General features: G+C 38.5%; 2 protein-coding genes across 4 annotated transcripts; one reads left to right on the forward strand and one right to left on the reverse strand.

Annotated features, from left to right (window-relative positions):
• The first annotated feature begins 16,522 nt into the window (after positions 1–16,522).
• On the forward strand, positions 16,523–17,776 carry LOC122039798 (E3 ubiquitin-protein ligase RNF144A-like). The gene is made up of 3 exons (XM_042599240.1): positions 16,523–17,203; positions 17,302–17,493; positions 17,585–17,776. Exons 1-3 carry the CDS (start codon positions 16,632–16,634, stop codon positions 17,661–17,663), a joined length of 843 nt encoding a protein of 280 aa, XP_042455174.1. The 5' UTR covers positions 16,523–16,631; the 3' UTR covers positions 17,664–17,776.
• A 577-nt stretch (positions 17,777–18,353) lies between these two features.
• LOC122041533 (ethylene-responsive transcription factor 1-like) lies at positions 18,354–20,558 on the reverse strand. 3 transcript variants are annotated; one of them, XM_042601244.1, is made up of 3 exons: positions 20,185–20,558; positions 18,642–19,481; positions 18,354–18,556 (listed from the first exon to the last, which is right to left on the reverse strand). In XM_042601244.1, the coding sequence occupies exons 1-2, from the start codon at positions 20,447–20,449 to the stop codon at positions 18,655–18,657; spliced, it is 1,092 nt and encodes a 363-aa protein (XP_042457178.1). In that variant the 5' UTR covers positions 20,450–20,558; the 3' UTR covers positions 18,354–18,556; positions 18,642–18,654. The 3 variants fall into 3 exon arrangements, with proteins under 3 accessions (XP_042457178.1, XP_042457177.1, XP_042457175.1); XM_042601243.1 differs by having other exon boundaries at positions 18,635–19,481; XM_042601241.1 differs by having other exon boundaries at positions 18,354–19,481.
• Positions 20,559–22,040: the final 1,482 nt, after the last annotated feature.

A 22,040-nucleotide genomic window follows, 5' to 3' on the forward strand; every position in this document is an offset into this window, starting at 1 on the left:
AAATTAGTATTCATGCAAAATAATAATAATTATCTGATTGGGAACGTTCATAGACTGAAAGCAAGGTTGAAAAGTTAGTGACTAAAATACAATTTTCAAGGACATTGAATTTCCGTTATTTTAATTAGCAGAATTTCAGAAGATCCTTTCATCAAACGCAGCAAGGGAATTTACTTGAAGCATTCAAACTAATATATATTTGGACAGTACGTTAAAATCTAGTAAGTTAGAATCAACTTTTTAGTAATTTTAGGGTCATTATTAAAGATAGATAATATAATATTTTATAAGTGAATTATATTCTTTCCTATTTATTTTAATATTTAGTTTTTTAAAATTATCTCTTTATATTAATAATTAATTATATTTCCAAGATGATATCCATTGATTAAATCTTTTATTAATCTGAACCCTTATAATGGATTGAAAATGAAGAATCTCAATTGGGTTTGCAATGACAAACCAAAGGCACGAGAGATAATACTGTGATAAAGAAATTCATCTTGGATATAGTGATTCTAAAAAGTTCATTACACAACAATAAAAATATTAAAAGATAACGGTTAAAAATCATTATCATAGGCCCTTTAAATTCGTTGTAATTGACATTGTTGTTAAATGTGCAATAAAAGACAACGGTTTAAAACCGTTGTCTTTGACCACATTAGACAACAGTCATGCAACGGATTTAAAGTGTTGTCTTTTAATACCAAAGACAACAGTTCTGCAACAGTATAAAACCGTTGTAATTGCCAATTTTGTAAAAATTTGATCGCAGATATACTTTTAACAACATATACACTGTTGTCTTTCTTCAAAATTTAGTTTAAAACCATTATCTTAGAATACTTTTCACAACGGTTAAAAAATCGTTGTCTTTGTACATTCAGTTGCATGTCTATATATATGTACTTTTCATAACGGTTAAAACCATGACCATTGCACACAAACTGGCGTACAACGTAACATTTATACATTCACAAAAATAGTTTTCAACATATATACATTCGATCAGTTGTCTTTAATTTATATATACATCTTGTCTCAACCAAAAACCGGTACATGTGTACATTCACTTAAGTTTATAAACAATTCTATACAATTACTACAAGCTATCCAAACATGACCACAAGTAGTATCCAATCATGACAACCACAAAAGATGAAACTGTTGGTGCAACCTTAGGTCAAGGTTGACCTGGTTGACCCGACTCAAGTTGACTTGACTCGAGTTGTATTTTGATGTTTGACTTGGGAAGATTGTTGATGCAACTTTAGGTCAAGGTTGACCTAGTTGAGTTGCATGTTGATGTTTGACACTTGTGAGGGAGTTCTATTCTTGTTATGGGACAAGAATAGATGTTTGGGAGATTATTGGTGTAACCGTAGGTCAAGGTTGACCTGGTTGACCTGAAAAGTCCAAGTATGGAGACTTGGCACTGGAAAGGTCCAAGCAGGGAGCTTGGCATGCGAAAAGTCCAAGTATGGAGACTTGGCACGGGAAAAGTCCAAGTATGGAGACTTGGCACTGGAAAAGTCCAAGTATGGAGACTTGGCACGAGAAGTCGAAGAGGGCTGGCACGAGGGAAAGTCCCGTGAGTGAAGCCAAAGGGAAAGTCCTAACTGGATGTTAGGCGGTGTGGAAAGTCCCGGTGAGTGAAGCCAGGCAAGGAGAAGTCCCGTGAGTGAAGCCAGAAGGGAAAGTCCTAACTGGATGTTAGGCGGTGTGGAAAGTCCTGGTGAAGCCAGGCAGAGAAGTCCAGTGAGTGAAGCTGGGCAATGGAAAGTCCCGGTGAGTGAAGCCAGGCAGTGGAGAAGTCCAGTGGGCAGTTAGGGAAATGAGTGAAGCTGGCGGTGAAAATCCTAGTGAGTGAAGCTAGGTGAAAGTGGAAGTCCGGTGAGTGAAGCCATAGGTGAAAGTCCCGTGAGTGAAGCTGGCAGTGAAGTCCCGTGAGTGAAGCCGAGCAGATTGAAGCCAGGAAGCTGTGAAAACCCTAGTGAGTGAAGCTAGGTGAAAGTCCCGTGAGTGAAGCGTGCAGGAAAATCCAGATGGATCAAGGGTGATCGGACATCCGGTGTTGGGAAGTCCAAGTAGATCAAGGGAGTGATCGATACTTGCACGAAGAGGAAAGTCCAAGTGGGTCAAAGGGATTGACCGACACTTGGTGGAGAGTCTTAGCAGGTCAAGGGACCGGATGCTAAGCATGATGTACCAACAGTCAAGATTGACCGGATGTTGGTTTGAACTTGGTTTGGGCGAAAACCAGTCTGGATCGATCCGTGATCGATCCAGGATCTGTGAATATTCTCGACGGCGGTGACCGATCGAATACATCGCAGTATATCAGGTGATAACGATAGGTCCGTGACCGATCGTGAGTCGATCGGGAACAGAGCGAGGCGCGAGGGGCTGATCGGTCGGGACCGATCAAGGCCTCGATCGGTCCCCGCATCGATCAGAGTTCTCGATCGGTCTATGGACCGATCAGAGGTTCCCGATCGGTCCATGGACCGATCGGGACGGAAAATAAAGCTTCGATCGGTCCCCGCACCGATCAGAAGTTCTGACGGCCGTGGACCAATCGTGACCAATGTAAAGGTTTTTCCCGATCGGTCCACGCATCGATCAGGTTCTAGCTGCCACGCAACGCTAGTTTCTTCCGCCTTCTTCGCAGTTATAAAAGAGGTTGAGAAGCTACCTTGAACTTCTTCTTCTTCTTCTTTGCCCTTTGCAGGAGCTTGGATCTCGGCCTTGGTGAGCTCTTGCCGTATAGACCCACCGGCAGCCGTAACTTTGGCCTTCACATCAACGGAAACCATCGAAGGCAAGATAGTGTGTGTTTTTACATTCTTATTGTTCTTGCTTCTTGTTGTATTTCTTGTACACTTATCTTGCTGTTGCAAGAGACTTTGTGCAGGTTTCTCCACCCGGAAGGAGTGTTTGATTAGCCGGTTTTCCGGGGACTCATCCACCGACGGATTGATAGGGCTCGTCCACCTTACGGACACGCCGAGGAGTAGGAGTTTCATCTCCGAACCTCGTTACATCGATGCGTTGAGGTTTGATCTCTTTCTTTGTCGTTTCTACATTGTATTTTCCGCTGCGCTAACCCTAATCGTAGGAAGAAACGCGAGAATTTGGGGCGGCTATTCACACCCCCCTCTCTAGCCGGTCTAAAGATCCTAACAAGTGGTATCAGAGCGAGGTCGCTCTTCATCGGATTAACACCCGTGGGAGCAAAGCTAGAGATGGATCAATTCGGAGAAGACATCACCATTCCACCCTTCTACAATGACAACTTCGCATATTGGAAGGTAAGGATGATGTATTTTCTTAGGACTAATATGTGGAACTGGTTTTGTGTACAAGAAGGGTTTACTCCTCCAATGGATAAAGAAGGAGAGCCTCTAGAGAAGAACAAGTGGACAAAGGAACAAGTCCATCAATCCACGATCAACAATGAGGTAACTAAAACAATTGAATTTTCATTACCTACTAATATTTTGCGTAAGATAGGTGAATACAACAATGCCAAGGAGTTGTGGGATAACTTGGCCAAGTACCATGAGGAGAGTTCCACTTCAAGCCATGAAGAGGAGCCTAGTGAGCCAAGTAGCTCACATCATGGAGGGAGCGAATGGGGAGTTGAGGGCTACTCAACATCCAAGGAAGAAGAGGAGGAGAGTTCCTCTTGTTCAAGTTCGGAGCAAGAAGAAGAGACATCTACCTCCGGAAGGGATGAGGAAGAGAGCTCACACCCATCCCCAAACCTAGGTAACTCAAGCATTTCAATTTCAAATAAGTTACATATAATATGCTTTGAGTGTAGGGAATTTGGGCACTACAAGAGTAAGTGTCCAAAGAGGGTAAGGAAGACTCCACCGGCGCCAAAGGTCAAGGTAGCCGGAGTCCCGACACGTAAGGGCAAGGAGCACGTGGTGTGCTTCCAATGCAAGCGAAGGGGACATTATCGGAGTCATTGTCCGAGGGGGAGGCAACCTCACAAGGGCAAGAGACCGAGCACTTCTATAGGGGGAGCTAAGGCAAACCCTAAGGTATCATTTAAGTCTCATTCGTGCAATACTAGTAAGATACATGCTAGAAATTTTATTGCACTAGTCAATAATGATAAGCATGATAACATTAGAAATCAATACACATGCTTAGGTGCCAAACATGTGAGCCTAGATAAGGATAACCCTAGGAAAGCCAACCCTAGAATTACCTCATCTAAGGTTAAGGAGAACCTAGGTAGGAATCCCAAATCAACTAGACACATGCCTAGGAATGCCTCAAAGAAAATGACAAATCAAAATTGAGGTATTAGAGAAGGAGAATCAAGTCTTGAGGTCAAGACTTGATACTTTGGAAAAGGCTCTTAAGAACTTGGAGAAGTCATCTCTAGGGTTTAAGGGTCAAAACCAATGTCCAAGGACAAAAAGGGTTTGGGTCACAAACCTAAGTCCCAAGTGGTCAAGCCCACTTATCATAATGTTCCATTCAATTATGGAACAAAACCTAGGGCTAGGAAGACCACCACCAAGGTCACAAGGAGTCACCCCTAGAGTTGATCTTGATGAGTCCCAAATGACCAAGGCTTTAAAGCCTAAGAGGGTCATTAGGAGAGTTGCTAGGAAGTCATCCCTAGTGAATATTTAGTGAACCCAATGAGCTCTAATAGGTATTGGGTTCCTAGGAGCATCTTCTCTACCCCATAGATGGGTTAGAGAGTGTCAACTCCAATTAGAAGGGTAGTTAACCCAACTTTGAGGAAATTGACACTCAAGGAGCATTTTCAAGGTCTTGATAACCTTTGGAAATGAAAAGAATTATTATTTACTCCTTAAAGAGTAAAATGTGCCATTATGGAAAAGAATGATTTTAATTGGCACAATTTGAGGAAAACCTAGAGAAATACCATAATTGGGATTTTGGTTTTCTTAGGGATATATGGGCAATCTAGGGTTAGATTTTAAGTTAGCTAAGGCTAAGGATACTTAGATACGGATTTAGGTATTTTATTTGAGCTAACTTGCCATGATTGGTTGCCATATGCCATGCCATGACATCATATTTATTTTATTATCATTTGAAATGTCATGATAATACTTAGGCTAGTTTATATGTCATGTGTTAGTTTAGTTTCAAACTTTATGCCATGACATCATGACATTGGCACATGTTCTCATTTATGATACCATTTTATGCCATGTCATCATCTCTTGCATTAATAATCAATTGAATTGATTTAAGGATGAAAACATATTTTGATATTGAGATCAAATTTGTGTTTAGAAAATGCATGAGACCTTAGCCTAAGATACCTAAACCCATATCTCACATCAAAATTGACATGGATGTGCTTGATACACTTTAGATGTGTGTGAGATATTAGGATCATGAATTAGGATCAAGGTGCATAGTTCTTGTACCTAGATGAGCCTAATTCAAGATATGGAGGATCATAGGGAAAGCTTGTGTACAAGTCATGTGCATATAGCCCTAAGATTATGGTCCTAAATTCAAATGGTTTTAAAAGCATTTTAAAATTGATTTGAAAAACCTTGATGAAGCTTTCCTAGTGATAGCATTCATCATTGAACATTGTGATACAAAGTTGAGTTAAACTTGAACTTTTCAAAGTTTTTGAACTTTGTATCAAGATTGAAAAATGGAAACTACTTTCATAGAAAACTATTTTCCATGGTAGTATATGTTATGAGGAATGTATCCTCAGAATTTCACATTTTTCGAATTTTCTGAATTTTCTAGGAGTTTCTGAATTTCGGAAGGAAAATTCTGAAATCCCTTGATCAGAGTCTGGATCGGTCGCTGGACCGATCCAGCCTCTGATGGATCGGTCCGCAGACCGATCCAAATACTCAGAGCAGGTGCGATCCGGTGAAGGCCTGATCGGTCCGGGACCGATCCATGGTTTCGATCGACCGATCGTCAGGTTCGATTTCAGTTGGTCTGAAATTTCAGGTGGAAGTTGGGTTTTGTAGATTTCTAAAGGTTTGGAACTCCCAAAGACATTGTTGGTGCAATGGTCAAGGGGGAGTTGGCTTTTAGGGGGAGTTTTTACTCCTTAAGATTTTTAAGGATTAGTGATATGGGATTATCACTAAGTTGATTGTTGAGTTTAGTATCAAGGGGAAATTAAGAGTTTCAATGAAAGGTATGGGACTTTCATTAGGAAGAAACTCTTGACCTTGATATTCCTCTTTTTGATGTGTCAAAAAGGGGAGAGTGCTCATTGGAGAGTTATTGGAGAACCCAAGTTAGGTTATCGGTTTAACCTAAGCTAGGGGAAGAATGTCAAGGAATGTTCGAGGAAGAACATTGGAATTCTTTTTGATGTGTGTCAAAAAGGGGGAGAATTATTGGAGAACCCAAGTTAGGTTATCGGGTTAACCTAAGGGGAGAATGTCCAGAGAATGTTCAAGGAAAGAACATTGGACATTGGAAGATGGTTGGAAAACCTAAGTTAGGTTATCGGGTTAACCTAACTTGATTATGATTTTGTCAAACATCAAAAAGGGGGAGATTGTTGGTGCAACCTTAGGTCAAGGTTGACCTGGTTGACCCGACTCAAGTTGACTTGACTCGAGTTGTATTTTGATGTTTGACTTGGGAAGATTGTTGATGCAACTTTAGGTCAAGGTTGACCTAGTTGAGTTGCATGTTGATGTTTGACACTTGTGAGGGAGTTCTATTCTTGTTATGGGACAAGAATAGATGTTTGGGAGATTATTGGTGTAACCGTAGGTCAAGGTTGACTGGTTGACTGAAAAGTCCAAGTATGGAGACTTGGCACTGGAAAGGTCCAAGCAGGAGCTTGGCATGAAAAGTCCAAGTATGGAGACTTGGCACGGAAAAGTCCAAGTATGGAGACTTGGCGGAAAAGTCCAAGTATGGAGACTTGCTCGAGAAGTCCAAGCAGGAGCTTGGCACGAGGGAAAGTCCCGTGAGTGAAGCCAGGGGAAAGTCCTAACTGGATGTTAGGCGGTGGAAAGTCCAGTGAGTGAAGCCAGGCAATGAGAAGTCCCAGTGAGGAGGCGAAAGGGAAAGTCCTAACTGGATGTTAGGTGTGTGGAAAGTCCCGGTGAGTGAGGCCAGCATGGAGAAGTCCTGGTGAGTGAAGCCAGGCAGATGGAAAGTCCCTGGTGAGTGAAGCTAAGTAGAAGGAAACGTGAGTCAGGTGAAAATCTGGTGAGTGAAGCTGTGAAAATCCTAGTGAGTGAAGCTAGGTGAAAGTGGAAGTCCTGGTGAGTGAAGCTGTGTTGGAAAGTCCCGTGAGTGAAGCCAGAGGCGGTTGAAGTCCCGGTGAGTGAAGCGGCAGATTGGAAATCTGGTGAGTGAAGCGGTGAAAACCCTAGTGAGTGAAGCTAGGTGAAAGTCCCGTGAGTGAAGCGGAAGGAAAATCCGGATGGATCAAGGGTGATCGGACATCCGGTGTTGGGAAGTCCAAGTAGATCAAGGGTGATCGGATACTTGGCACGAAGAGGAAAGTCCAAGTGGGTCAAAGGGATTGACCGGACACTTGGTGGAGAGTCTTAGCAGGTCAAGGGACTGACCGGATGCTAGCATGATGTACCAACAGTCAAGATTGACCGGATGTTGGTTTGAACTTGGTTTGGGCGAAAACCATGAGTGGATCGATCGGTGATCGATCCGTGGATATCATGAATATTCGATCGGTGCGGTGGTGACCGATCGAATACATCGAGCATATCACTGTGATAGCTGAGAAATGGGGTCCGTGACCGATCGTGAGTACCGAACAGGAGGAGCATGTCGTTTCATCATAAGCTTGATTATTACCTCCCATCCCTCATAAATGCTACTTATAGTTTGCTGTCACGTGTCGAACGTAGGTGACAAGAATATCTAATTTGATAGATGTTTGTTGAGATTTTGATGTGAATGCTGCTGATTCAAATTCAACGATCGAAATTAAATCTCCCTTTTTTATGCCCTTGATCGAACAACTCTAAAAAAATCCTCATTAGGGTTTTTAAGGTTTATGCTTCAACAACACTTTATAGTTTTCGCATCTTATTTCCATCTTCTTCTTCTTCTTCTTTGCCCTCTACTTGCCATCACTGACGATCGTTCAAACTCCTTACTCCCTTAGTAAGTTCCACTTCTCAACTCGTTTCCATCTCTTTTGTTCTTTTTTCTTTGCTTGTATTCCACTTGTCACTATCCATTGGCTCTGTTAGAACTTTAGAGACTTTGGTTTCTCCACCCGTAAGGAGTGTTTGATTTAGCCGGTTTTCCGGGGACTCATCCACCGACGGATTGATAGGGCTCGTCCACCTTACGGACACGCCGAGGAGTAGGAGTTTCATCTCCGAACCTCGTTACATCGATGCGTTGAGGTTTGATCTCTTTCTTTGTCGTTTCTACATTGTATTTTCCGCTGCGCTAACCCTAATCGTAGGAAGAAACGCGAGAATTTGGGGCGGCTATTCACACCCCCCTCTCTAGCCGTACGAAAGATCCTAACAGAAACCACAAAATTAAGTTTATAAGACCACAACCATACAAATTAATTTGTCCTTTTTCTGAATAAATCAAGTCAGGATCGGATGTGCAACAATATTCTTCACATACTGGTTCTTTTTCTGCATACCCAGCTTGCAAACCCAGCAATTTCTCCCTGTTATGAAAATAAAATATAGTTAAAGCCATAGAAAAAAAGAATGGCCAAATAAACACGAGAAACGTTGCCGCTTCACAATTTCATGAGTAGTGAAGCAAGTGAGCACGAAAAAAGTTTATGAAACTGGTTCATATGGCTGTTCCAACCCTTCAAATTCATTTCTTTTGTTAGTTCAAGGCTAATTGTACAAAGTTGGACAAATAGTACAGCAGATAAGTTAAAGAAATAAGGTAATTGAATTAAATCGTCCTGTGCATGAAATAGAGCAAAAGTGTGCAGTGGACAAGGACTGAAACCAGGATTGGCAAAAACGTTTTAGCAAGCAGATGAAGTTGAATCCAACACATACCAAGTACGCATGAGCTATACATAATCTAATATGATAACACCACCCTGCTTAAGTCAAGGTGAAGTCTTACACGGAATAAACCAACAATCCCTGTAGCTAGTAACAACAAATAAAGGAGGGCAGAATACATTGGGAAGAAAAAAGCAGTCAGATCAGAGCAACTCTAGGTAAGTCTAGATAGTTGGTGTATCTTGCATATAGTGATTGCTAAATTGGTTTGGTTTGGTTTGCCATAAGTAAGTCGAAACAACTATGTGAATGAACTTGGTCATTGTGATTCTCAACAAAGTGTAAGTTATTTCCATCCAACTTTAATCCATTCCGACCATTCATCATGTCCAACAAATTGCAAATTCCAAATATTTTCAATTTTGTTTGATTGAGAAACCATTTTCATTCCCAAAGAAAACAAGAATCTCAATACTATTAATTAAATTGGTCTTGCTCCTGCATTTTCCCCATGTATTATCATGTTCATAAATCAGGTAACTGCTCAAAATATTTATCTAGCTCACCTCCTTTACGTGTAAATTCTAGTATGTAGAAAACTGTCCATTAAGAAAGGAAACAATTCATGATGCTCAAAGTTAATCAGTTCATCATAATCTGACAAGTGTGTTAGTCCTACAGAAATGTGTTTACCAGCAAATGATATATATGTTTGAACATCTCAAAATCTTAAGATGTTGAAAAACATTTCATGCATTCCAGTATAAGAATAATAATAAAATAGAGATGTTCTACCGGGATGTCCTACACACTAAAGTTTTAATAATCATGATGTTTCCAGGGGCATATCTGTTAGGATCAGATTATGTAATTTGCATTATATGCAAATACTTTCCGAATAGATCAAGTCATTGTATGATTTTAAATACCTAGTCATAAATATAGTCTTGTATGCATTCTGCCCACTCGGAACACACTTCATCAATTTCTTCTCTAGAGTACTGGGGTTTGATGAACTGTGAACAAAGACATAGATTAGATTAGTAAAAAACAATCAAAAGAAGATAAGTGTAAAATGATAAACACACAAATATTTGAGAAGATTGAGAATTGAATGTCAAATATTACTATTGATCAACGTGAATCTCTCTCGATAGTTGCCAATTCTTCAATAATATCTCTCATATATCTCATCACATAAAAACCACACTGTTTCGCATCTGGTTGGCGAGGACCCTATGTTAAAAACAAATTGTAAATGTCTAATATGTTAGGATCGACGGTCGAGGCTAGAGAGGGGGGTGTGAATAGCCGACCCCAAATTCGCGTTTCTTCCTAAAATTTTAGTTAGCGCAGCGGAAATACAATGTAGAAATGAAACAAAGAATAGCAAACATTAAACTCGATGATGTAACGAGGTTTGGAGATGAAACTCCTACTCCTCGGCGTGTCCGTAAGGTGGACGAAGCCTATCAATCCGTCGGTGGATGAGACCCCGGAAAACCGGCTAATAGAAACTCCTTCTGGGTGGAGAAACCTCGCCACAAACTTCTTGCAACAGCAAGATAGGAGTACAAAGATACAGCACAATACAAAGGCAGTAAGAATGTAAAAACACAGCTTGCTTTCTCGTCGACTGGATGAAGCAGCAACTTCACGAAACACCTACAACAGCAGGAACCAGCCGAAGGAAGCTTCCACGAAGCTTCAGGAAAATGAGAGCTCAGCAAAGCTCTGATTGCAGTAAGATCAGAAAGAAAAGAGAGGCAGCCAGAGCTCAGAACCTTTCCCTGTAGAAACCCTCTTATATGAACCTGCGAAGAAGACAAAGAAGACACAGAGAGAAATCTAGCCGTTGTGTCTCAACGGCTAGACCTGGACCGATCAGGCTCCATCCTAATCGGTCCAAGAGGTCCACTGATCGATCCAGCACTTGGTTTTTTTTGCCCAAAACCAAGTCCCAAGCCTCTCAAACCAACATCCGGTCAACCTTGACCTGTTGATACATCATGCCTAGCATCTGGTCACTCCTTTGACCTGCTAGGACTTCCCACCAAGTGTCTGGTCAATCCCTTTGACCCACTTGGACTTTACTCGTCGTGCCAAGTATCCGGTCACTCTCTTGTCCTACTTGGACTTCCACCAGATGTCTGATCATCCTTGATCCATCTGGATTTTCCCTTGCCTGGCTTCACTCACCAGGATTTCCTTCTGCCTAACTTCACTCACTAGGACTTTCACCTGGCTTCACTCACCAGGATTTCCAATCTGCCTAGCTTCACTCACTAGGACTTTCACCTGGCTTCACTCACCAGGACTTTCACCTGCCTAGCTTCAATCACTAGGGCTTTCCCCTGCCTAGCTTCACTCACTAGGGCTTTCCAATCTGCCTAGCTTCACTCACTAGGACTTTCACCTGACTTCACTCACCAGGATTTCCAATCTGCCTAGCTTCACTCACTAGGGCTTTCCTTTTGCCTGGCTTCACTCACCAGGACTTTCACTTCTTCTGCCTAACATACCAGTTAGGACTTCCTAGTCAGGTATCCGGTCACTCTTGACCTACTTGACTCTCCTTCAATCACACTGATCAATCCCTGATCAGAATCTCCCCACATGAACAGCTGCACCTGCATTGTCCATGTGTCTACATGTATTGTCAAACATCGAAACTATGACCAAGACCCAAGCTTGGTCAACTCAGTCAACCTTGATCTAAAGGATATTGCACCAACAACCTGTTGGGACCTTTATTCCTAACAAAGAATTGCAAAAAAAAAATTCTCAGCCTTACTTAGTGTAAAACACACTGCTGGCAAATATGTTTTATTCTCCCCCATCTTTGGTGTCAAATCAGTTCTCACATTCATCTCCATAAGGTCTAGTCTTGCTGCTACTCCATCCTTTGTTTTTCCTGGAATGTCAAGTAACGTACCAATGAGACTTTCACAAATATTTTTTTCAATGTGCATCACATCAAGAACATGTCAAACATGTAGATGTTTCCAATACTCAAGTTCAAAGAATATAGATTTCTTTTTCCAGCATGATTTTTCATCAACATCCTTTAACTGAAGCTTCTCACTCATTTTTCCCAAACAATAATTAATACTTTCAACTCTTTTTAATACTTCATGGCCAGTTAATGGTTTTGGTGCAAGGTTAAACTCTTGATTCCCGTTAAATGCTTTCTTTTGCCTTCGATAAGGATGACTTCTAGGAAGAAACTTTCTATGGCCAGTATATGACATTTTTTTACTATGCTTTAACCTTGTTGAATATGTTTCTTCACCGTATATTGGACATGCATGATATCCTTTCACAACACAACCTGACATGTTCCCATATGCAGGAAAATCATTGATTGTCCATAGTAAAACAGCTCTAAGCAAGAAATTTTTCTCTCGATATGCATCATATGTATCAACACCTATATCCCATAAGCATTTTAGGTCATCAATTAAAGGTGCTAAGTAGACATCAATATCATTCCCCGGTTGTTTGGGACCAGAAATCATCATAGTGAGCATCATAAATTTTCTCTTCATACATAAAATTGGAGGAAAGTTGTAAGTGATCATAACAATTGGCCAACAACTATATGCAGAACTCATCATACTATGGGGATTAATCCCATCTGCTGATATGGCCAATCTTAGATTTCTTGGCTCAGAAGCAAAATCAGGCCAGTTGTGATCCACCAATTTCCAAGAGGGTGAATCAGCCGGATGACGCAAGTATCCATCACGAATTCTTTTATCAGCATGCCAAGTTAACTCCTTAGATATCTCTTTGTTCTTAAACCATCTTTGAAATCTTGGAATAGGTGGGAAGTACCAAAGGACTTTTGCTGGAACTCCTTCATTTATTGTATGTTTTTTTCCCAACTTCCACCTTGACATCCCGCAAATAGGGCAACTGGTAAAATCCTCATACTCCTTTCGGTATAAGATACAATCATTAGGGCAAGCATGAATTTTCACGTAATCCATCCCTAATGCAGATAAGCTTTTCTTTGCATCATACAAAGATAAAGGTAATTCATTGTTATCTGGAAGCATTTCCCTGATCAAACTAAGTATGTCAGTGAAACTTTTATCACTCCAACTATATTTTGCCTTCAAGTTATATAATTTGACAAGTGAAGATAACTTTGTAAATTTAGTACATCCTGGATATAAAGGTTTCTCAGCATCTTCAAGTAGCTTATGGAATTGTTTTGGATTCTCAGCATAACTATCATATGCAGCATGTACCATATCAATAGGTTCCTCGGCAAAAGATTTGTGTTCATCTTGGCCTACTCGATCATTCATTGAGTTCCCGATCTTAGATTTCTCCCCATGCCAAATCCATGTATGATATGTTAAATCCATACCATTACAACACAAATGTGCTCTTATAGTGTCAACATCTTTCGTCTTTAGATTACCACATCTTGCACATGGGCAAGGTATTGCATTTAGATCTATAGCGTTTTGCGTTGCAAAGTGAAAGAAAGACTCTACCCCAACCTCATATTCATGTGATAGCCTATTCTTTGACATCCAATCTTTATCCATTACTCGTACAACTAAGCAACTAATAATGAGTCAAATCCTTCAAAACAATTGTAAGAATAACATTAAATTAGCAATGCTACAAACAACACAAAATTAATCTAGTGAATTATGCTGGAATATATATATTAAATTTCATTTAATTATTAAGGTAAATACAGCTAAATTAATATTAAATGTGACAACTATGAATCAATTATTTTAAACATTAAGCATGTAGTAGAGATAAGAGAAGTATACTTTGAAGAGAGACAAGCTAGAAGAATTGTAAAGAAGAGGCCAGGATAACATGATTTAGCAAAAAAAAACTTCTAGTTGCAGATCATGCTTGTATGGATTGACAAGTTATATGGAACCATGTTTTCCTTCTTTATTGGCATCATATCAAACGTATTGTGATTTCTTAATAATTGTCGGACAACTTCTTACCTAAGGAAAACTTGAACAAGAAGTAGTGCAAGCTCTTGTTTTAAATTGGGAAATTTAAAACCAGAAGTAGCGTGTTTAAATGCATCGCTAGTATATTCGTTTTCCTCATCTCCTTTTTAGTTGAGCTTCTCTTGTTTTAAAAAAAATAACTTGTGTTCAAATATTGCTCCTGGTAGCATGATGTTTCTGATATATTTTGATTTCCAAATTGTGTTTTTTAGCTTTTAATTTCCATTATCACTACAGGTACCAGATGTCTCCTTATTTTAGTTGCTGCACATGGTCCACAGCTAACCAAATCAAGGGACTCACATGAGTTCCTGATCTGCCCCTGAAACTGAAAATGCAGACTTGCCTATAAAATTCTGAAGACATTCATGGAGACTTTACAAGGTCCATCTCCATTGATTGGTATCAAGATAATTTGTTCAATTCACATAAGTGAAACAACTACTATGATATACTTTACCAAAGTAGGGAAAAAAAACCTTTTTGGTATGTTGTTTACAAACTCCATATAACAATGCATCACAATGGTCTTTTTCTAAACCCTTCTAAGAAGATGAAAAAATACTGTAAACCCTTCTAAAAAGATGGAAGAGTTTTTCGAGCCATACCTGAGTTATATCAGTGTAACTGTGGATTCACCCCATTTGAAAAGGGAACGAAGGCGGCTTGTTCAGATGTTCAGCAGAAGAGGGTTAGTCTGAGAGGAGTTCGAAGGAGAGGTTCAAGGAGAGGGGTTCGTCGGAGATGTTCAGCGAGAGAGGTTTAGCTAGAGAGGAGTTTTGAGGAGAGGGGTTCGTGCAAAGGGGTGGAAGGCAAAAACGTGTGAGGAGTGGAGAAGATTGTGTGAGGAGATCGGGAAGAGGAGATTGTGTGAGGAGAGGGAACGTGAAGAGATCGCGGGATGAGGAGAGGAGAAAGACACAGTTGCCTAGGGTTCCCGAAGACTAAGGGGAGGGAAAACACGCGCCAAAATATATTTCGGAGAGGGGAAGACATTAAACCAGGGCAATGGAACAAAAGAATTAGGTTTACAACGGTTTAAAAACTGTTGTAAAATGTGTATCCTCTAAAAAATGCGCTTAAAAACAACGATTTTAGAAAACCGTTGTAAAATGCGTTGTTGATTATAAAACAATTCGCTCAACGACAACGGTTTTTACAAAAATCGTTGTCTTTTCTTTTTCTTTAGAGCTAAAAGACAACGGTTTTGTCAAAAATCGTTGTCTTTTGTCAAATTAACAACAGTTCCCTCAAAAATCGTTGTCTTTATAGTGTTGTCTTTTAATAAATTTGTTGTAGTGTTATCTCATAGTCTGATTCTCAATGTTCTATCGTGTTAAATTTATTACAATTTGACTGTTTGAGCATTTGATAGGGTTACCTCCATTGTTTTCTTACCTTTACCCTTATTTTTGATCTGAGCCAATATAAAATTCGTACTGACAATATCTTTCTCATATATAATAATTCCAAGTACTGATTGGATAAGACTGATTTGATTGTTCGTTTTGAGCTGAATATTAGCTTTGGATATATTTGCCTTATAAACTCAATTTTCAAATAAATAATCCGAGAGGGATCATAGCATAAAATATATTTTTTTTTTCAATTTTATAGAAGAAGAAGAATAGAATTGATGTTGTGATTTTCAATTTTAAGACCAGTTTTATTTATGAACTAATTAAAAAAAATAGTATAATTAAAAACTAATTATTAATTTTTTATGGGTAAATGTTATTAACAGTTCCTAATAAATTTTCTAACTGGTTTTAAGTTCTCAAAAAAAATTTCAACTAGTTTTAAGTTCTACCAAAAAAAAAAGATGAGAATAATTAATATTTTAATTAAGGACTAATTAGTAATTTGTTATATATAAATATTATTAATAATATTTAATTAATTTTTTAGCTGGTCAAATTCTTGACTATATAGATTAACTATATATATTTTACCAAGATGAGGATAATTAATTGTAAGACTTCATCATTAAGTTTCTAAGTCCTTGGATTTAAATTAATTTTTCTAAGTCTTTGTCATTATTATTTATTTATTTTGTAAAATGAGATTTTGATTATGGAAATTAGAATTTTATGACATTGAAGATTTAAATTATTGTAAAATATATCTATTATTTGAATTCAAATTACTCTTTATATATAAAAAAAAGTTACTATAAATTGATGTGATGATTGGCAAAGATATTAAAAGGTAGTTGGCAAGATATTGTTAGTTTAAATTAAACAAATAATTCGAAGATATATATTAATCATGCTCGAACAAGATTTGTTCCTTGTTTTATGAGATGATTGAACAAGTCCCTTCTGTTTTGTTTACCAATTTGTGAAGGAACTGATGAAAAAAGACAGCCAATTGAATTGTTTACTTATGATTGCATCCTAGAGAAAGCAAAGGAATATGGGGTGAAATTAAAGATGAACAATTTCATTGTTTTTGAAATAGTCTAAATAAACTCTATACTTTGAACCCTTCCATCTTCACCTCTTCAGATATAAATTTCAAGGAATTTCATAAGAAATTCACAAACACACTGATCAGCAAGTAATTGTCTCTCTCAAGCAATCCAATTCATATTCCCTCTTCTCTATATATTTTCCAAACGAAAAACCAAATCCAAAGAATAAAAGAAAAATTGTTCCAAGGGGAAAAAATGGGCTTGTCTCCATCCATCTTTGATCATGATTGCTACTACAATCATCAACAACAAGAAGAAGAACAAGAGGAAGACGAGGAAGAAGTGTACTTCTCTGCGATCTCAAGCGACTATGACGATGAAGGAGAAGGAGAAGGAGAAGTAGAAGATCTCGATGAGATACTAGCAGAGGAGTTGCAGCTGCAAGAGATCCTCTTTCAAGAAAACTGCCATCCACAGTTCTTGATCTCATGCACCATCTGCATGGACTCAAAGCCACTGCACCAGTTCATGGAGATCAGCTCCTGCCACCACAGCTTCTGCCTCTCCTGCATCAACCGCTATGTCGAGTCGAAGCTCGATGAGAACACGGCCATGATCAGGTGCCCTGAGCCAGGTTGCAGGGAGGGGGCTCTAGAGCCCCTCAGCTGCCAGTGGTGGCTCCACGGCAGCACGTTTGAGAGGTGGTGCAGCATCCTATGCCTCTCCATGGTGAAGGCCAAGGTTTACTGCCCTTACACTGATTGTTCAGGGATGATGGAAGCTGATGGCCATGAGGCCTTGAGAGAGGCAGAATGCGGGCATTGCAGGTACCGTCTCCCAATTAATATCGTTTCGGTATCGTATCGTGTTAATTGTATCATAAATAGATCATATCATTATAGTTACATTTTTTTTTTTTTTGCAGAAGAATGTTTTGCACTCGATGTAGAGTACCATGGCACCAAGGAAGGGTGTGTGGGGATTCACAAGAGGCGATCGAGGAGGAGGAGAAGGATGTGTTGCTGAGGGAGTTAGCGGCGAAGCTCAAGTGGCAGAGATGCCCACAATGCAGGATCATGGTAGAGAGGATTGAAGGTTGCAGGTTTATGAAATGCAGGTAAGTTGTGTAAGAAAAAATTCACTAATGTTTTATGTTTAGTTCTTTCTTATAGCACAAACACAATTTTATTTTTTTTGTTTCTTTGAAGGTGTGACTGCTGTTTCTGCTACATTTGTGCATCTCCAATGTCTCAGGAGGATCAATATTGCTACAACTGTAAGGATTAATTAAATTATGACATTGTTCAGTCTGAAAACTGAGAGAGAGCTCTGTGACAATCTATTACTTGTTGTTGATCCATGGATTGATGTAACAAATACTAGTGTTTTGCAGATTGTGCTATGTTCTTGTTGATATCCAGTCTGCTAATGACTAATTCTCTAGAAAATATTGTTGATTTTGAATATATTAATTGTTTCTTTGTTCAAAGAGTATCAATATGATGACATTGTCCATCGATATCCAAAGAGATTGTGATTTGAGAGTGCTTTTGAAACCTGGAGTAAAATTTTGCCCATTTCTTGAGTACTTTTGCTTTGGTATATATATATATACATGTAGACTTGAGTTGAATCATAGTAATCCTATGGCAATGGATGATTCAAGACGATAAATAAGATTTCTAACTCATCGCGGTGCACCTAGTAATCAAGTTCGTGGATGTAGTCTAAACATCATTACATCAATCAAATGAAGCGACAAAAGATCAGCAAAAACACTCTTAATCAAGTCACAAACAATTCGATATGATGAAACTTCATGTTGTTTCAAGGTAGATCAGAGGCTAAATCTTTCACTCGTTGAGAAGAGAAAGCCTATGACCATATGGTCCTGAAGGCAATCACGACACGGAGAAGTTGCAAACTAACATCAAAAGAACAATTCAGATGCAGTAATGAGTTATAGACACACAAATGTGGCTAGACAAGCACAAACAAGTAGCATTATTTATCAATAAACATAGAGTACCATCATACGGAAATATGAGGTTCTACACAATAGCAAACAGTTCGCTACAACACACACCGGAGTTCAGTACTCAAATAGAGAATTACAAGGCAACATCGCATAACCATATATAAGCTGATGTGCCTATTTCACCAGGCCTCCAACGCGATTCCTGAAACAAAATTGAAGAGACGAGTTCTTTCAGAAAGTGAAAACAGATTATGCACTTAAAAATTATACACTTGCATACTATTTACAGAATGAGATCCCTCAGTAACCATTCACTGGCATTGGCATAAGGTCATTGAAGTTCCAAAGATCCTCGTCGTTCACCTCCTGAATCATATCACTAATAAGAAGGCTTTCAGGCAATACATCTGGGCTCCCCTCCAGATATGGTTCTTGCAGAAATTTCATGTATGACTCAAGAACAGACAATTCCTTAGACAAATTTTCCGATGAGTTCTCGACAGAAACTCCTAGGTATGTTGCTGCTACATCGCCACCATTTGCTCCAGCAATAATCGACGTGATCTCGGGGGGTGTCTCAGCCTCACTTTCCCAAATGTATTCAGAACTATCAAAAGAGTTGCATCTTCCATCAGAATGAATGTCATTTGTGCAATCATAATCAGGAGATTTTCGCTTCTTCTCGGTAAAGGAGTTCGTGTTTATGGATTGCTTGACTGGTTCCTTATCATCCATAAAGTCGAAAACAGAACATGTATCCTGATAGGGTGGTGCATTCAAGTAGTTCACATTCTGGTTAAAATTGAGCTTCTCTGATGAAATTTTGGGGGCATTCAAACTCGGTGAAATGTTTTGAATACTTGGTGGCGCCTCATCAGGGAAATTCACCTTGGCCTTTTTGCCACGGATTCGTCGAGCCTCTGAATCATATGCTCGGGCAGCTTCTTCAGCAGTGTTGTAGGTTCCAAGCCAGACTCGAACACCTTTCCGAGGATCTCTAATTTCAGCTGCCCATTTGCCCCAAGGACGCTGTCGGATTCCTCGGTATCGATTCTTCCTGTTCTTTTTTGCAGACCTTGCCGCAGGTCCATTAAATCCTACGTTGTTGCAAGCGAGTGGCCCATCTACTACAATATGAGAAAGTAATTGATGAATTAGTACATGTTCTCAAAGCAGACCTTTTTATGCTTAGCAACATTGAAAGTTCTGTAAGAGAAAATCTGACTACGATTCTAGTGATTCAAGATCTATAGTTAGAAAACAAAGATCCCAAAACAAATTATGATGAGAAGATAACTAGTAAATGATTTGATCAAAAGGAGAACAAATCAAACTTATAAACGACAGAGTAAAAGCATGATGAACAGATATACATACAGAGCAAAAACTAGAACTAAATGAAATATACAAAGCGCAATATAATCAAATAACTGAGCAGTGGATACAAAGGAATCTACATCTAAGGCTGGAAGAACACAAATATAATAAATAAAACTAGGAATTGTTGAAAAATTGCTCGAACTAACGAAGAAAAAGTGCAAAATAAAATCTTGTGACAAAAATTCCCCCGAATAAAAAAAGATACTTGAAGTAAAGTTAAAATTTGCGAAAAAAAAACTCAATACCTAATTTGAGAACATCAAGCTAAAAAAAAAATACCAAGACGACGGATCGATGATCCATCATGCACGAAGTATAATCCAAACTACATGAATTCATATATGGAATAGAAGAGAGAGAGTGAAAAAGATCCAGTTTTTTGCGAATGAAAAAAATCCGTTTATTTATCAGAAAGGAGGGGAAAGTAAGAAAGAGGAGTAAAACTGATACATTTCGTGTTGAAAGCGAGGGGCTTGGGACTGGCTTCGACGATTTCCACCTCGTCCTCCAAGCCGAACTCCATCAACTCGCCGTCGAACTCCGGGAATTCATCCTCGAAATCATCCTCCGCGATCTCCGACGCAGCCCGGCGGTCCCCAATCTTCTTCTTCCTGGCCCCATTGCCTCCCCCTTTCTTCAAATCCGGCCACAGGTAGTCTGAGGTGACCCACCGCGCGGTGGGGATGAAATCGGCGATGATCGCTCCGCCACACATCGTCCGATCTCGACTCTTCTCCTCCTCCTCGAGAACAGAACACTTCAGAGTAGTGTGGAAGCCAAAGACTCCACCTTTGAAAGAGAGATGAGATGGAAGAAGAGGCTGTGCCTTTATATCGGCCAAAAGTTTAATTTGTCGCAATTTGTGAAATTATATAGACTAATTTCCAAATAATATATATTTTTAATTTATCAATGAGAAACTCCTTTCTTTTTTACATTTACAAGAAAACTATTTTTCTCTCATTTCCAAATAATATATTTTAATTTTAAAATTCATATATCTTAGATATTTTTCACATATTAAAGTCTCTAAAAATGTCTGTTATTATGCAATTAAGATTTTTTTTTTAATCTTACAAGTTGGTGTCAACAATTTATTAGTGTGTTGATAATTAATGAATTAATTTTTTAAAAAAATTAAAAAGAAGAAAGTTTTTTCTTGATTTTGATGGGCAAAAAATTAAATTATTGATAATTTATAGGAAATATAAAGATTAGAAGCTATTTTTAAAAACAACAAATGGGGAAAATGATTAATTACTTCAAAATAATATCAAAAGAGTTATTTACTTTCATGAGTTCGGATTTTTGTCCTCAAATTTTTCTATCCTTATGTCCTCTTGTTAATCGAACGGACCAGATTACATCTCAAAGATATTTTGTACATCACGAGGATATTGTACGCATCTTAAAGATGTCATGATGCCTTAAAATGTAATCTGATCCGTCCGATCGACAGGTGACATAAGGACAGAAAAATTTGAGGACAAATAATATGAACTATACTTTTGTTAAATACAGCTTTTATTATTAGATCCAAGCTCTTGGACCAGGATGTGGTCCAGAGAATCTTGGGTCAAGTGTGAAAATGTATTTATTACCGTACCATAACGAAGAACTTGTGAAAGGACAATATTGAAGGTCAGAATTTGACCAACTAATTTATATTCATTTTTTTTTATTGACATCCATTAATTAGGTTGATATATATCAAATAGAAAATTCTATATTTATTTTCTAAGTGATCGTATTTTAGCCATCGAGATTTACTGGTTAAATACTGCTTAATACTGCTTTTGCTCTAAATAATAATAATATTTGAGGCTCATTAATTCTTAAAACATTTAGATTTTAATAAAAATATTTTTTAAATAAAAATTTCAGAAAATCTCTATATCATGATTTTAGTGAATTTGGATTCTATACAAAATTATTGTATTAAATTAACTTTTAATTTTACAGAATTAAAATTCAGATGGTATAAAACTAAATTTGGGAGTTTACAAAATTGTCTCATAAAAAAAATAGATTTATAAAATGTTTACAACAATTATACGGGCTATGAATCAATAACATGTACTTGCTTATTAGCCAGTTGGTTAGAGTAGAAATTTGCATGGACTAATAACTTATTTTTCTCATTTTCTAAGAAATTTTAATCTAACGTATTGTTCTTGAAATTATGGTGCAACAGTAGGGTATTTAAATTATCATTTAGATACCTGTGATTTCTTCCAAATGGAACACGCAACTCAAGGATGTTTGGTTCTTAGGTTGTCCTCTGCGAGCGCTTCCCGATTTATCCT

This window comes from Zingiber officinale, chromosome 2A (genome assembly GCF_018446385.1).
Source record: "Zingiber officinale cultivar Zhangliang chromosome 2A, Zo_v1.1, whole genome shotgun sequence".
Classification (NCBI taxonomy): domain Eukaryota; kingdom Viridiplantae; phylum Streptophyta; class Magnoliopsida; order Zingiberales; family Zingiberaceae; genus Zingiber; species Zingiber officinale.

What these genes read in the sequence shown, in the direction of transcription:
- LOC122039798 (XM_042599240.1), top strand. Translation starts at nt 16,632, where the DNA reads ATGGGCTTGTCTCCATCCATCTTTGATCATGATTGCTACTACAATCAT. An exon ending in GCAGAATGCGGGCATTGCAG is followed by an intron (nt 17,204 to 17,301) that starts GTACCGTCTCCC and finishes TTTTTTTTGCAG; the next exon opens with AAGAATGTTTTGCACTCGAT. An exon ending in TGCAGGTTTATGAAATGCAG is followed by an intron (nt 17,494 to 17,584) that starts GTAAGTTGTGTA and finishes GTTTCTTTGAAG; the next exon opens with GTGTGACTGCTGTTTCTGCT.
- LOC122041533 (XM_042601244.1), bottom strand. Translation starts at nt 20,449, where the DNA reads ATGTGTGGCGGAGCGATCATCGCCGATTTCATCCCCACCGCGCGGTGG. An exon ending in CCTCGCTTTCAACACGAAAT is followed by an intron (nt 19,482 to 20,184) that starts GTATCAGTTTTA and finishes CTCATATTGTAG; the next exon opens with TAGATGGGCCACTCGCTTGC.